Here is a 14,782-nt window from a genome sequence, read left to right on the forward strand (position 1 = left end):
ACACCAGATCTTGCGAATTTTCCCCATGTTTTGCTTTAATACTTGGTGTGGGTTTTACCAAACTTTTCTCTTCCGCAGCATCCAGCACAGTGAGCGGCCCCTGGGCACCACCAGAAAACATTTGTGGGTGAACATGGAGTGATGACCATGTGGACACTGTCTTTCCAGGGTTTCTTGGAGCCTCTGCAGAGTCCAGGGGCCAGGCTTCTTAGTGGAAACTGCAGGATCTTGCTTCTGACCACTGCTTGCCTCGCCCCAGCAGCTCCGGTTGAGTCCACAGATTCCAGCTCAGCTTCCAGCTTGGGGAAGAGTGGGGTTGTCAGCAGGAGAGCCTGAGGGCTGAGGCCCAGCGTGAACATGGCAGCTAATGGGGACTCTCCCCCATGGTCCCCGGCCCTGGCTGCAGAGGGACGTGGCAGCTCATGTGAGGTGAGGAGGGGGAGGACCCCAGAGGCAAGAATTCATTCAGTGAGGAGATACCCTGACCTGTCCCCAGGGCCTCAGGGCAGAAGCAGGTGAGTCAGAGGAAGTGGCAGATTCCGGACCTGCCACCCTGGAGGCAGATCAGGGTCCTCCCACTGAGAGTGAGCACCACTTGGCTGATGCGGCCACATCCAGAGCCCCGTGTGTTTCAGTGGACAGTGTAACGTGGCTGATTACACTAGAGGAGAGGGAGGATGTGGAAGGTGAGCCCTACAGCCTAGGGAGTGGGGACAGCTCCCTGCAGGACAAATGAGGGTGAGGTCCAGGTAGAAGCAGCCACTATCCATAGCCAGGGAGACTCCATCCCCCACCCCAGCACCAACCCTTCCCTCTCCATCGGCTCTTTACAGATGTCAGCTGATCCCCAGCAGTGCCCCCTTCCCCCAGGTCTCTGGGGATCTGGTGATTTCTCCTCTATCCTGATTTAGGTAGAGAAAAATCCTTTTTCTTTGGAACTTAGAGACTGGCAGGGTAGTAGGGCCACCACAGTCTCTGGGGCCTTTCTGGCTGTCCCTTCTTTCAAAGATGAATAAAATGGCTGGGCACGGTGGCTCATGCCTGTAATCCCAGCACCTTTGGGAGGCCGAGGCAGGTGGATTGCTTGCAGTCAGGAGTTCAAGACCAGCCTGACCAACATGGCGAACCCCCGTCTCTACTAAAAATACAAGAAGTTAGCTGAGCGTGGTGGTGCATGCCTGTAATCCCAGCTACTTGGGAGGCTGAGGCAGGAGAATCGCTTGAACTTGGGAGGTGGAGGTTGCAGTGAGCTGAGATCATGCCACTGCATTCCAGCCTGAGTGAGACTCAAAAAAAAAAAAAAAAATGAATAAAATGCCCGAGAAGACACATGACTCGCGCAGGCCTCTCAGGTTGGCGGTGACAACACTAGACTGGAGCCAGGTCTCCTGACTGTGTCTTCCACCCTCACTGCACCACAGCTGAGATCAAGTTTCCCGCTCAGAGCTCTTTTTCAGATCAGAGTTCCCATTGAGATTCTGTAAGCCGAGGAGGACCATGAGCAAGCCAGACCCTGCCCGACAGCTCCCTCCTTTCAGACCTACCTGTGGATGCTGTTGGCTCTGGAAGGGTTCATTATCTCAGGGACTCAGGGTCATGCAGTCATTAGGATAATATTAAACTTTTAAATTTTTTTGATCATTTTATAACTTCACAATAAAATACTAGAAAGTATAGGTTAGTAAATAGAAGAAACTAAAAAATTACTTGTCATTCCAACATTATCCAAAGTTAACCAGTGTTAACATTTAGCTGTATTTCCTTTCAGTTGTTTTTTTCCTTTGTATGTGCATGTGTGTGAGTATACGTGTGGGGCCACAGTGTGCATACATACTATACACATACACATATATAGCTAAAGTTTTAAAACAGAATCATACTCTTTGGTTACCTCATTTTTAACTGGGCAGTTTAACATAATTTGCTAAGCAGCAAGTATTTTTCTTCATACACTTATGATGTCCATAATTTAGCCAGTTCACTATTTTTTCAATTTTATTTATTTATTTTAATGTTTTTTCTCTGAGGCAGTCTCCCTCTGTTGCCCAGGCTGGAGTGCAGTGGCGCCATCTCAGCTTACTGCAGCCTCAACCTCCTGGGCTCAGGCGATCCTCCCACCTTAGCCTCCCAAGTAGCTGGGACTACAGGCACATGGGACCACACCCAGCTGGTATCAAACTCCTGGGGTCAAGTGATCTTCCTGCCTTGGCCTCCCCAAGTGCTGGAATTACAGGCGTGAGTCACCACCATGCCCTGCATATTTTATTTTTAATTGACAAATAATAATTATGTATATTTATGGGGTACAATGTGATGTTTTGATATTTGTATACATTGTAGAATATTTAAATCAACCTAATTAACATATCCATTACCTCAAAGACTTATTTCTTTGGTGATGTGAACATTTAAAATCTGTTCTCTTTGCAATTTGAAGTAACATTACATCATTATTAACTGTAGCCACCAAACTGCAATAGATCTCAAAAACTTATTCCCTCTAACAAAAACTTTGTATACTTTGACCAATGTCTCCCCATCTCCCCACAACCAGTCCACTAATAATGTGCACTTAGGGTATTTCAGGTTTTCTATTGTGATTAAAACTGCTATGATAAAATTCCTACATTTAAATCTTTCTGCCAGCTGGGCATCGTGGCTCATGCCTGTAATCTCAGCACTTTGGGAGGCCAAGGCGGGCGGATCGCTTGAGCTCAGGAGTTTGAGACCAGCCTGGGCAACATAGTAAGACCCTGTCTCAACAAAAATACAAAAATTAGCCAGGTGTGGTGGTGTGCACCTGTAGTCGCAGCTACTTGAGGCTGAGGTCGGAGAATCATTTGAGTCCAGGAGGTTGAGGCTACAGTGAGCCGAGATCACACCACTGTGCTCCAGCCTGGGTGACAGAATGAGATTCCGTCTCTAAATAAATAAATAAATAAATAAATACATCTTTCTTCAAGTCATTGAAATTATGTTTTTGAGTCAAAGGTATAGGGGCATTAAATAGCAAGTGAATCAATGCTTGATGGTAGTACACTTCCACCTTGTCTAAGCTCTACTCAATCACGTCAGTCACGGACCCACAGGTTAGGGCCATGACAATGTGGTCCTCCCCACTCCTGCACATGGCCTCTTGCCCAGCCAATAGTGGGGATTTCTAGATGAATGATTCTGGGCTCTGCAAGGCACATTTCTCCATTCATCTCTTCTTTCCCAACCACAGATCTCTGACCCACCTCAAGAGATGGAAATGACCGAGACCCTGGGGGGAATATTATTTATTGACTTATTTATTTGTTAGGTTCTTGGTTTTTTCATTAACATCAGGGAGCAGGGTATAGGCAGAGATACCTAGGAACCAATAAAAATATCCCCAGGGTTTGAGGAGCAGCCAGTTGTACCAAGAAACAGTGGCTGAAGATGGAGAAGAAGCAGAGGGATCAGTAAGGTAAAGAGGGCTGGGAGGAGCCACAAGGGAATAAGGAACAGGGACCATGGTGCACTTACTAGAGATGAAGAATAGCCAAGGGGTCCAGGGTATAGGTGGAAGAATAATGAAACAAACAGGACATGAGTCAGACGCTGGAGCCAGAGACCAAGAAACAGTTTCTGAGGCTGGAGAAGTGGTGATCACTGAGGAGCAGGGAAGAGCCGAGGGTTAAAGAACAGTGAGAAGGATCGTGAAATAGGAGGAGGTACCAGGAAATAGAGGAACCAAATAGCAGCCAGACGGAGCAGTCAGTATCCAGAGGGGTGAGGAAGCAGAAGAATCAGATAAAATGGAAAAGGCAAACATATCCAAGGAACTGGGTATGAGCCTGAGGGACAAGCAACTTCCCGAGGAACCAGGAAGCAGTTCCTTGGTTTAGAAGAGAGCTTGAGGGTGTAGGCAAAAGACAGCGATACCAGGGAACAAGAAATGGGAAATACGACCCAGAGAATGGATTGCAGCCAGAGGAACCAGGAGACAATTGCTGAGGCTGTAGAATGGGCAGAGGGATCAGGGAAGGGACAGAGCCCATGGAACAGGTGGAAAGATGAGAGAAGAGCCTCTGAAGCTGCAGAATGGCCTAGAGTACTGTGGAACACCTGGAGCAAGGAACGGTCACTGAGGCTGGGGGGCAGCCAGAGGGAGCAGCCAAAATGTGCTTGGGGCTGAGGGTCCACCAGAGGCCCCAGGAAGTAACCAGAGGAACTAGGGAACAGGTCAGGTGAGCATTAAATATGTATCCAGTGTGGGGTAGCAGCCTGATTGACCAGTGGCCAGCTAGAGAGAATAGAGGAGAGCCAGAAAGAATGGTATAACTGAAGCAAGTTAACAGCCCGAGGGCCCACGCAGTAGTTACTGGGGTGAAGGCACAGTTGGAGAGGCTAGGAAACAGCCAGAGTTCCCAGGACCATCCTGGTTTGCCTGTGACTGAGGGGACATGGGACTTCCAGTGCTAAAACAGGAACATTCCTCGGCAAACTGAGACACTTGGTCACCCTACCCAGGAAGCAATCAGAGGAACCAGCCAATAGTTAGATGTAATGTGAGTAATGGAGGCAGTGGAAGTACAGAATCCAGCCATGGCATAGAACACGCAGTAGTGCACTTTAGTGGGTAAGGGCGTAAGCTAGCTAGTTAGGTACTACTCAAAGTGTGGTCCACAGACCAGATGCATGAACATCACAGGAGAGCATAGTAGAAATGTATTCAATGGCCAGGCATGGTGGTTCGCACCTGTAATCCCAACACTTTGGGAGGCCAAAGCGGGAGGATTGTTTGAGGCCAGGAGTTCAAGACCAGCCTGGGCAACATGGTGAAACCCCATGTCTACAAAATAAACAAATAAATAAATAAATAAATATGTGTGTGTGTGTGTGTATATATATATATACACACATATATATATATATACACATATATATACATACACACACACACACACACACACACACACATATATATATATACATACAAAAAAAATCAGCCGGGTAGGGTGGTACTGAGGTGGGAGGATCATCTGAGCCTGGGAGGTGGAGGCTGCAGTGAGCCATGATTGTGCCACTGCACTCCAGCCTGGGTGGCAGAGTGACGCCCTGTCTCAGAAACAGGAAGGGAGGAAGAAAAGGAAGGAAAGAATGGAGAGAAAGAAATGTACTCATGGAACTGTCCAAGGACAGGGAAGAATCAGGAGACTAGAGATTAGTCAGCAGAATCCAACAGCAGTCTGTGTGAGCCAGGAACAGCTGGAAGGAACAAGAAAGGCCCTTAGGGACCAGGGAACAGTCAGGTAGACTAGCACACAATCAGAATGGTGCCACAGAACAAGCATCAGCTGGAGGGACAACAAAGGGAGCACAGGGCAGTCAGAACAGGAAACAGGAGGCATGAATAGTTAGAGCGATCCAGGTAGAGTCAAAGAAAGCGATAAAAGAATGGGGGTACTCGGAAGGAACAAGAGACATTTAGAGGGAATAGGAAACAGAGGGACCAATGAAAAGTCAGAGGGAACAAGGACCAGCAGAGGGAGCAGGGACAGATCTGGGCAGGCAGCGAACAGCTGTACAGGAAGCAGCAAGGGAAGCACGGAAAGCCAGAGGGAGGGAAGAGCAGTTGTAGGGCTACAGAGAACAGTCCCGGGAAACAGGAAACACTCAGATGTACAGGGAGGAGTAAAAGTAAAAATACAATTTAAAAATTTAAAAATTAGCTGGGCATGGTGGGGTGCACCTATAGTCTCAGCTATTCAGGAGGCTGAGGCCAGAAGGATCCCTTGAGCCCGGGAGTTTGAGGCTGCAGAGAGCCATGATTGCACCACTGCCCTCCAGCCTGGGCAACAGAGCAAGACCCTGTCTCAAAAAAGTAAAAAAAAGAAAATATCCTTCATGTTTTTTTCACAAAGACCGAAGCAGGGTCCCTGCGTACTAGCTACCAGCTTGTCTACGTCCCATGAGACAGAAACACCCATGCATACAAGTTACATGGAGCAGGCTTATTATTTACAGGTAGGCAGCCAGGGGACAGCAGAAGCCTACGATTCATTGCAAGCTGGTCCCCCAAGGCTTAGGAAAGCTGTTTCGTGCAGCTGGAGTCTCATCTGCACATGCCCCACTTGCACCACAGCTGAGGGATCCCAGAAAGCAGCCCACCTTGGGTTTTATACCCTAGGACACCCCAACGCACACCCAACGTGCGGGGCTAAAGCACTGGACATCCTGTTCGCAGGAGAGCCCCCGGCTCTCTCTCCTGTTTGGGCCAGTCCCTCCACAGCTCAGGATGTTCCATTTCCAGCACATTCTACAGTTATTCTTGAGAACTACAAGCAAGAAAGAGGGGACAACTGGGTTGGTCCAAGGCCACCCAGAAAATTATCCTGCAAAGACCAGGGCACCTCCAGCCCAGGGGGAACCTGCAGAGCAGCTGGATCCCTCGGCCCAGGCTCACTACCAGCCATGCTCCTACGTGCCCTGGAAGCCTTTCTTAGGCCTGGGGCAGAGTGGAAAGGCAAGATCACACCAGGAGGTGACAGAAGTGTGCTGAGGCAGGAGTGAGAGCAGCCCTGAAGCAGGAGGCCTGAGCCCCCAACCAGCTGCAGGGCGGGACAGAGCAGGTGGCTAAGGGATCAGGGACAGAATGGGCAGTTGGCAGCCAGTCCTGGCAGCAGAGTATACCCCCAGGGGTGAGGGTGCAGAATGTGCTGGGACTGAGATGACCCTGAATGGAGACATTGCTGTGTGACTAGTGGAGAGCCATGAGGGACTGGGATGGGGGCCGTTACCTAGGATGAGGAAGTCCTTGTAGGAGTCCTTGTGTTGGTAGGGACACACGCCATCCTCCATGGTAGATACTGCCCAGAAAAATGACACCTTTTCATATGTGGCAGGTGAGGCTGGAATCTGGGCATGTCTGTGTTATCAGCTTTCTACCCAAATCTCTCCAGAGCCCTCTTTCACCACCCTACACATTCCTTCCCAGCCATGGTGGAGTCCAAAGCTTCTATTTTGGTGGGGGAAGAGACCAAACAGGGACATCTCTGGGCAGTGTACCTTGTCTGTATTTCTCTTGCATCTGTCAATGCTTGCAATGCCTGGCATGGTGTTTGTGCATGTGAATGTGGCATTGTTAATGTGACCTTCATGACTTCAGGGAGGGATAGACAGGTGAGGGTGGTTTTTTTGTCTACCAGCTCCCAGTGCATATAATAAAAGTTTTTACAGCCGGGTGCTGTGGCTCATGCCTGTAATCCAACTACTTACGAGGTGAAAGGGTTGCTTGAGCCTAGGAGTTTGAGGTCAGCCTGGGCAACACTGTGAGACACCCTCCCGCACCACCATCTCTACAAAAAAGTAAAAATAAAATTTAAAAATTAGCTGGGCATGGTGGTGTGCACCTGTAGTCTCAGCTACTAAGGAGGCTGAGGTGGGAAGGATCCCTCGAGCCCAGGAGTTTGAGGCTGCAGTGAGCCGTGATTGCACCACTGCATTCCAGCCTGGGCAACAGAGCAAGATCCTATCTCAAAAAAGTAAAAAAAGAGGCCAGGCACGGTGGCTCACACCTGTAATCCCAGAACTTTGGGAGGCCGAGTGGGCAGATCACTTGAGGCCAGGAATTCTAAACGAGCCTGACCAACATGGTGAAACCCCATCTCTACTAAAAATACAAAATTAGCCAGGCACTGTGGCAGGCGTCTATAATCCCAGCTACTCAGGAGGCTGAGGCATGAGAACTGCTTGAACCTGGGAGGCAGAGGTTGCAGTGAGCCAAGATTGCACCACTGCACTCCAGCCTGGTTAACAGAGTGAGATTCTGTCTCGAAAAAACAAAAAAAGGAAAAAAAGAAAGTATCCTGGCCAGGCGCAGTGGCTCAAGCCTGTAATCCCAGCACTTTGGGAGGCCAAGCCGGGTGGATCAACTGAGGTCAGGAGTTCAAGACCAGCCTGGCCAACATGGTGAAACCCTGTCTCTACTAAAAATACAAAAATTGGTTAGGCGCGATGGTGGGTGCCTGTAATCCCAGCTACTAGGGAGGCTGAGGCAGGAGGTGGAACCCAGGAGGTGGAGGTTGCAGTGAGCCAAGATCAAGCTACTGCACTCCAGCCTGGGCGACAGAGTTAAGATCCTGTCTCAAAAAAAAAAAAAAAAAAAAAGAAAAGGAAAATATCCTTAATTTTTTTTTATGAAGACAGTTGATACTGTACATATATGGAATACTGATTTTTTTGAATACTGTTTTTTTAAATCACTGTTTTTAAACCTTTTTATCATGAAATATTATACATATTTTGAATAATGCCACTATAAATATTCTCGAATGCATCTCCTGTTGTACATGTGCACATATTCCACGTGGGCATATATATTTCCATGAGTGGACTCACTGTGTCATATTGCCTGCATGTCTTCAACATTATACTTTAGGGCCAAAATACTTTCCAGCATGGTTGTAGCAATTCCCACCTCCTCCATCAGCAGTATGAGAGTTCTTGCACCATATTCTCTTCAACACTTGGTATTATCTTTTTTTTTCATTTAAGACTTTCTAGGGGTTGTGTACTGGTATCCATTGTGGTTTTAATTTGTATTCCCTGGCTACTAAGAAGGTTAAACCTTTTTTTATGTTTATTAAAGCCTTGGATTTCCTCTTTTGTAAAATGAATGCTTCACCCATTTTTCTACTAGGTGGTCTCTTTTTTTCTTATTGGTTTGTACAAGTTCTCTACATCTTCTAGCTGAGCCCTTTGTTGATAATGTATGTTGGAGATATCTTCTCCTACTCTGTGGCTTTCCCTTTGTTCTCTTTTAATGCTGTGTTTTAAATGAATAGTAGTTCTAAGCTTTGTTGTAGAAACACTTATCAGTTTTCATGGTTCATGTTTGAGAACTATTTTCCTAATTCAAGGTCATGAAGATAGCCATCTGTATTATTTTCTAAAGGCTTTATAGTTTTTGCCTTTCACATTTAAGTCTATAATACATCTGGAATTTATATATACTTTTGAAATGGGATCTCACTCTGTCACCCAGACTGGAGTACAGTGACACAAACATGGTTCACTGCAGCCTCCACCTTCCAGGCTCAAGAGATCTTCCAGCCTAGCCTCCTGAGTATCTGAGACTGCAGGCGCTTGCCACCCCACTCAGCTAATTTTTATATGTGTGCTATATCTATATATATATTTTTTTTTGTAGAGACCGACTCTCACCATATTGCCCAGGCTGGTTTTAAACCTGGACTCAAGCAATCCTCCTGCCTTGGCCTTGGCCTCCCAAAGTGCTGGGATTACAGGCATGAGCCACTGCACCTGGCCTTGGAATTGATTTTTTTTTTTTTTTTTTTTTGAGATGGAGTCTCGCTTTTGTCACCCAGGCTGGAGTGCAATGGCGTGATCTCAGCTTATTGCAACCTCCGCCTCCCAGGTTCAAACGATTTGTTATTGTTTTGGCATGTGATGTGAAATAGAGCTCAGATTTCATTTTATTTTTTCTATACACAACCTTGTCTTCTTTTCTTTCTTTCTTTCTTTTTTTTTTTTTTTTTTAGATAGGGTCTTGCTCTGTCACCCAGGCTGGAGTGCAGTGGCACAGTCATGGCTCACTGCAGCCTCAGCTTCCTGGGTTCAGGTGATTCTCCCACCTCAGCCTCCTGAGTAGCTGGGACTACAGGCACACGCAACCATGCCTGGCTAATTTTTTGTGTTTTTTGTAGAGATGGGGTTTTGCCATGTTGTCCAGGCTGGTCTCAAACTCCTGAGCTCAAGCGATCCACCTGCCTCAGCCTCCCAAAGTGCTGGGATTACAGGTGTGAGCCACTGCACCCGGCCTGTACTCTATATTCTGTTGCAATGGACTATTTGTCTATCCTAGCACCAGGACAACAATGTCTTAAATTTCCATTGCTTTGTAAGTCTTGAGGTCTTGTAAAGCATGTCCTCCCACATCGCTTTAACTATTCAAGAGCGTCTTGGCAGGCCGGGCACAGTGGCTCATGCCTGCCATCCCAGTGCTTTACGAGGCTGAGGCAGGAGGATCACTTGAGGCCAGGAGTTCTAGACCAGCCTAGGCAACATAGGGAGACCGCTGTCTCTACAAAATACAAAAAAAAAAAAAAAACCAAGCAGGGTATGGTGACGTATGCCTGTGGTTGAGGCTGCAGTGGGCTGTGGTTGCGCCACTGCACCCTTGCCTGCGTGACAAAGCGAGACCATGTCTCTGAAAATAAGATACAAAATAATTGTAAAAAAAAATGCCTTGGCTATTCCTGGCCATTTGCACTTCCACAGAAATTTTAGAATTGGTTTGTCAGATTTTACAAAAATCCTGTTGTGATTTCAGTTGGGACGGCATTGAATGTATTGATTTCTGCTTTTTAAAGATTTTTTCTCTTGGGCTTTACTCTATTGTTATTTTTATAATGTCTTTATTTTGATGCTTAATGCATGGAATTTTGGACTTTATTCTTTTGTAATATGAGCACTGAAGACCCCAATTTCCACTTTAGTCACCATTTCTTAATCCAATAAATTCTTACATGTATTGATTACATTGATATTTAGTGTATCTTCTTAGACAATCAGTTATTTCGAACTGTATTTTTAAACTTTAAAATGATTATTTCTGAAAAGTTTCGTCTTATTACTGATTTCTGACTTAAATACACTTGGTTTAGAGATGGCCTGTAAGAGATGGTTTCTGTATGGTCTCTATCTGTGTGCCCTTCCTGGTTCGTCTCATCTGTTTCCCAGCTCTATATGAGAACTCCCAAATCTTACCTCTACAATAGCCCCAAAACTCATTGTATAACTCCCTGCATGTTTTACCACCTTTATTTCAACATGGACAAAATGTAACATTATGTTTCATTCTCTTCCCCACTCCCTTCCTAATCTACTAGCCCCTCTCAGTATATAACACCACCGTCTGCATGGTTGTACAAAACCGATAACTGAGAATTGCCCTAGAATTCTTTCTTTTTCTCACTCCCATAATTCAGGCTCTTTAAAACACAGCATGAACACCTTCTTTTTGTTTGTTTGTTTGTTTGTTTGTTTTTGAGATGGAGTCTCGTTCTGTCGCCCAGGCTGGAGTGCAGTGGCGTGATCTCAGCTCACTGCAACCTCCGCCTCCTGAGTTCAAGCAATTCTCCTGCCTCAGCCTCCCAAGTAGCTGGGACTACAGACGCCCGCCATGCCCGGCTAATTTTTGTATTTTTGGTAGAGACGGGGTTTTTGTCATGTTGGCCAGGCTGGTCTCGAACTCCTGACCTCAGGTGATCCGCCTGCCTCAGCCTCCCAAAGGGCTGGGATTATAGGCATGAGCCACCGCGCCTGGCCAACACCTTCTTTTACTTGCCCATGACAACCACTGCCTTAAGTCCAGATTGTCTTATTCTGTCATGTAAACTCTGTAGAGCATCTCCAGACTGATCTGGACTCACGCATTTCAAACATTCCTCGTGATCAATCCTTTTTTTTTTTTTTTTAGACGGAGTCTCACTCTGTATCACCCAGGCTGAAGTGCAGTGATACAATCTCGGCTCACTGCAACCTCTGCCTCCTGGGTTCAAGCAATTCTCCTGTCTCAGCCTCTCAAGTAGCTGGGATTACGGGCGTGCGCCACCGCGCCCAGCTAACTTTTGTATTTTTAGTAGAGACGGGGCTTTACCATATTGGTCAGGCTGGTCTCGAACTCCTGACCTCAGGTGATCCACCCGCCTCGGCCTCTCAAAGGGCTGAGATTACAGGAGTGAGCCACCGTGCCCAGCCTGATGTATGCTGAATACTGTTTGAAATCACACAATTACAATCATGTCTTTTCCTGCATATAAATTGCAGTCCATTCTCTATTAGAAAAAAGACTTGTTCCTTTTTCTGATGCTAGTATATCTCTACTGGATTTTCCTCATAGTCACCTTCTCAATATACTACACAGACTCCTTTCCTTTATATGGTACTACTTGGAGTTCCCAGTATCCACCATGTATTTTTCTATTTTCCTTTCTCCACACTGTTGCTCATGCTTCTCCCTTCTAGATAACTCTCGCCCCACTCTGTATGAATTCTAACCTTATACCTCCTATACTTTCTTCCAAATTCCTAAAGCTCTCTTTGTGTCTTCTGTTGGTTATCCAAGTCTTTAAGTTGCTTTATATTTTATTCAACTCTTTATCACCATTGCCTAGCACATCATCTGACATAATCGGCCAGTATCTTGTTTTTAAGTTAGCTGGAGGACTTAAAGAGAGCCCATTTAAAATCCTCATTTTGAAAAGAGAATGAACGAATAAATGAATTAATGTAGTACACAACAAATGTCAAGATACTTTAATAAGTTTTTTTGCTCTCACAAAATAAAATACAAAACTAAGTACTTAGTGAAGACCCTACATGATACATTATGGTAAAAAGCATTAAAAACAACTTGCTATCTACCTTCTTCCATCCCCCAGTGCTGACCACGCTGCCTTGAACAGGATTGTGTCGTTACAGGCTTCAGTGTCATTTGAGGACGTGACTGTGGACTTCAGCAGGGAGGAGTGGCAGCACTTGGACCCTGCCCAGAGACGCCTGTACTGGGATGTGACACTAGAGAACTACAGCCACCTGCTCTCAGTGGGTAAGCACAGCCGCCCTATGCATCTGCTAATGAGGGTATTTCCATTCTCGGCTGCTGAGTGCTGCCCGACACCTAACCTATATGATGGTGTCATCCTGGATTTGTCTGGGATTCAGTTCCTTTTCACCTCTGTGATTATTACTCTGTTCCCAGTGAAATGTGTTTACTTTTCTGAAAAGCAAAGGGAAAGTGTCACTGAAAGGTCCCTGAAACCCAATCAGCTGGACCCAATCGTGTATCATGTCCTATTAACAGGGTACCAAGTTCCCAAGTCAGAGGCCACCTTCAAGTTGGAGCAAGGAGAGGGGCCATGGACGCTGGAGGGGGAAGCCCCACATCAGAGCTGTTCAGGTGAGTGAGCATGACCCAGACAGATGGGGACATGGAAGTCAGTGTCACTTTCCCTAGGAAAGCCCGATGCCTTTGAAACACTCTGAAGATAACCCATCTTGAAAGTTCTAAACTTTTGGAGTCAGTTGGAGATAGTTCACAATAGCCCTCAAATACCTAAATGCCATTTCCATGTATGACCCTTGCCACATTATTGTCTTCTTTGATTGGCCTTTTGGCAAGAGAGCTGTCTCTAGTCTCTGTACTCTGTATCACATACCACCCTGTCTTATCTAGGACCTTTTTATTCTTCCTACTGTACCCCTGCCCCCCATCTTAGTCTTTTCTTGTACATCCAAGTGTTTTAAAATTTCTGTGGCCCAGGCTGGAGTGCAGTGACATGATCTCGGCTCAGTGCAACCTCCACCTCCCAGGTTCAAGCGATCCTCCCACCTCAGCCTCCCAAATAGTGGGGACTACATGCACACGCCACCATGCCCAGCTAATTTTTGTATTTTTTGTAGAGACGTGATTTCACCATGTTGGCCAGGCTGAACTCGAACTCCTGGGCTCAACTGATCTGCCTGACTCGGCCTCCCAGAGTGCTGAGATTACAGATCTTTGCTGGGATTACAGGTCTTTTTATTTTTATTTATTTTTTTTTTTGAGACGAAGTTTCGCTGTTGTTGCCCAGGCTGGAGTGCAATGGCGTGATCTCGTTTCACTGCAACTTCCACCTCCCAGTTTCAAGCAATTCTCCTGCCTCAGCCTCCCTAGTAGCTGGGATTACAGGCATGCACCACCACGCCCAGCTAATTTTGTATTTTTAGTAGAGATGGGGTTTCTCCATGTTGGTCAGGCTGGTCTCGAACTCCTAACCTCAGGTGATCTGCCCGCCTCGGCCTGCCAAAGTGCTGGGATTACAAGCATGAACCACCGCACCCGGCCAGGTCTTTTCTTTTGTTCCAATTCTCCATATCCATTCTTTATGCCTCCTTCCATGGGCAGCTGATCTAATGTGTTTGAACCTTGAAATTGTGTGATATTCTCTTAAAGCCTGAAGTATTGGTTTATGAGTATGTATTTTTATTATATATAAAACATATTGTATTATGTTTCTCAATTCTGTTCCTTTTTTTTCACTCATTCCTATGGTCTCTCCATATTTTAGTGTGTTTGTCTGGCTTTGTTCTTCAAATTGCTACATAGTATTTCACAATGTCCCCAGCACCACATCATACTTAACCACTCACCTAGTCATGGACGCTGAGCATTGTGTCCAAGTCCCATCTAATACAAACAATTCTGCAATCAACTTCTACATAAATGTTTCCTTACAAGGTATGAGAATTTCTCAGGGATGTGTAGAGAAGAGAGGATTTGCGCCTAATCATGGAGTATCTCATCCAGAATAGGACTGAGTACCACCATATTATTCTCAGATTAGCTGCACTGTACAAGTGTTCTGGCTTCCCCAGTGTTTCTGCTAACAATTAGTAGTACCAGAGTTTCTCATTTTTTGGTCAATAGTGGGTATAAAGGGGTATCTCTCTTTTTTTTTTTAACCTCGTGATGCAACAGTAGGGTATCTCATTTTTAATTTGGACATTTCATGATTTACCTGATACCTCTTTGAGCTTCCCTCCTATGAATTACCTTGTTCATAACATTGCCCTGGTTTCTATTGTGCCTCCTCAATTGTCTGTTTCTTACTGATCTGCATCCCATTTATTATTTGCCCCTTTTTCAGCCTTCTCTTCCTCATTTTCCCCATAAGCAAGGTTTCCCTAGGGAACTTTTCTCCTGTTCAGTCTTTTTCTTTTCCTTTTTTGTTTTTTGAGACAGAGTCTC

At 45.9% G+C, this 14,782-nt stretch overlaps 1 protein-coding gene across 8 annotated transcripts in view; it reads left to right on the top strand.

The window, feature by feature from the left end:
* Positions 1–14,782, top strand: part of ZNF41 (zinc finger protein 41) — a 44,260-nt gene that overhangs the window by 20,322 nt on the left and 9,156 nt on the right. For 2 of the 8 annotated variants that reach the window (XM_030807112.1, XM_030807113.1), the window contains exons 2-4: positions 79–429; positions 12,435–12,601; positions 12,857–12,952. In XM_030807112.1, the coding sequence (XP_030662972.1) occupies positions 368–429; positions 12,435–12,601; positions 12,857–12,952 (325 nt within the window). In that variant the 5' untranslated portion in view covers positions 79–367. Of the gene's footprint in view, positions 1–78; positions 516–12,434; positions 12,602–12,856; positions 12,953–14,782 lie in introns of all 8 variants that reach the window. The other 6 variants (XM_030807118.1, XM_030807117.1, XM_030807114.1 and 3 more) reach the window with 5 other exon arrangements.

Source organism: Nomascus leucogenys, chromosome X, assembly GCF_006542625.1.
Source record: "Nomascus leucogenys isolate Asia chromosome X, Asia_NLE_v1, whole genome shotgun sequence".
Lineage (NCBI taxonomy): Eukaryota > Metazoa > Chordata > Mammalia > Primates > Hylobatidae > Nomascus > Nomascus leucogenys.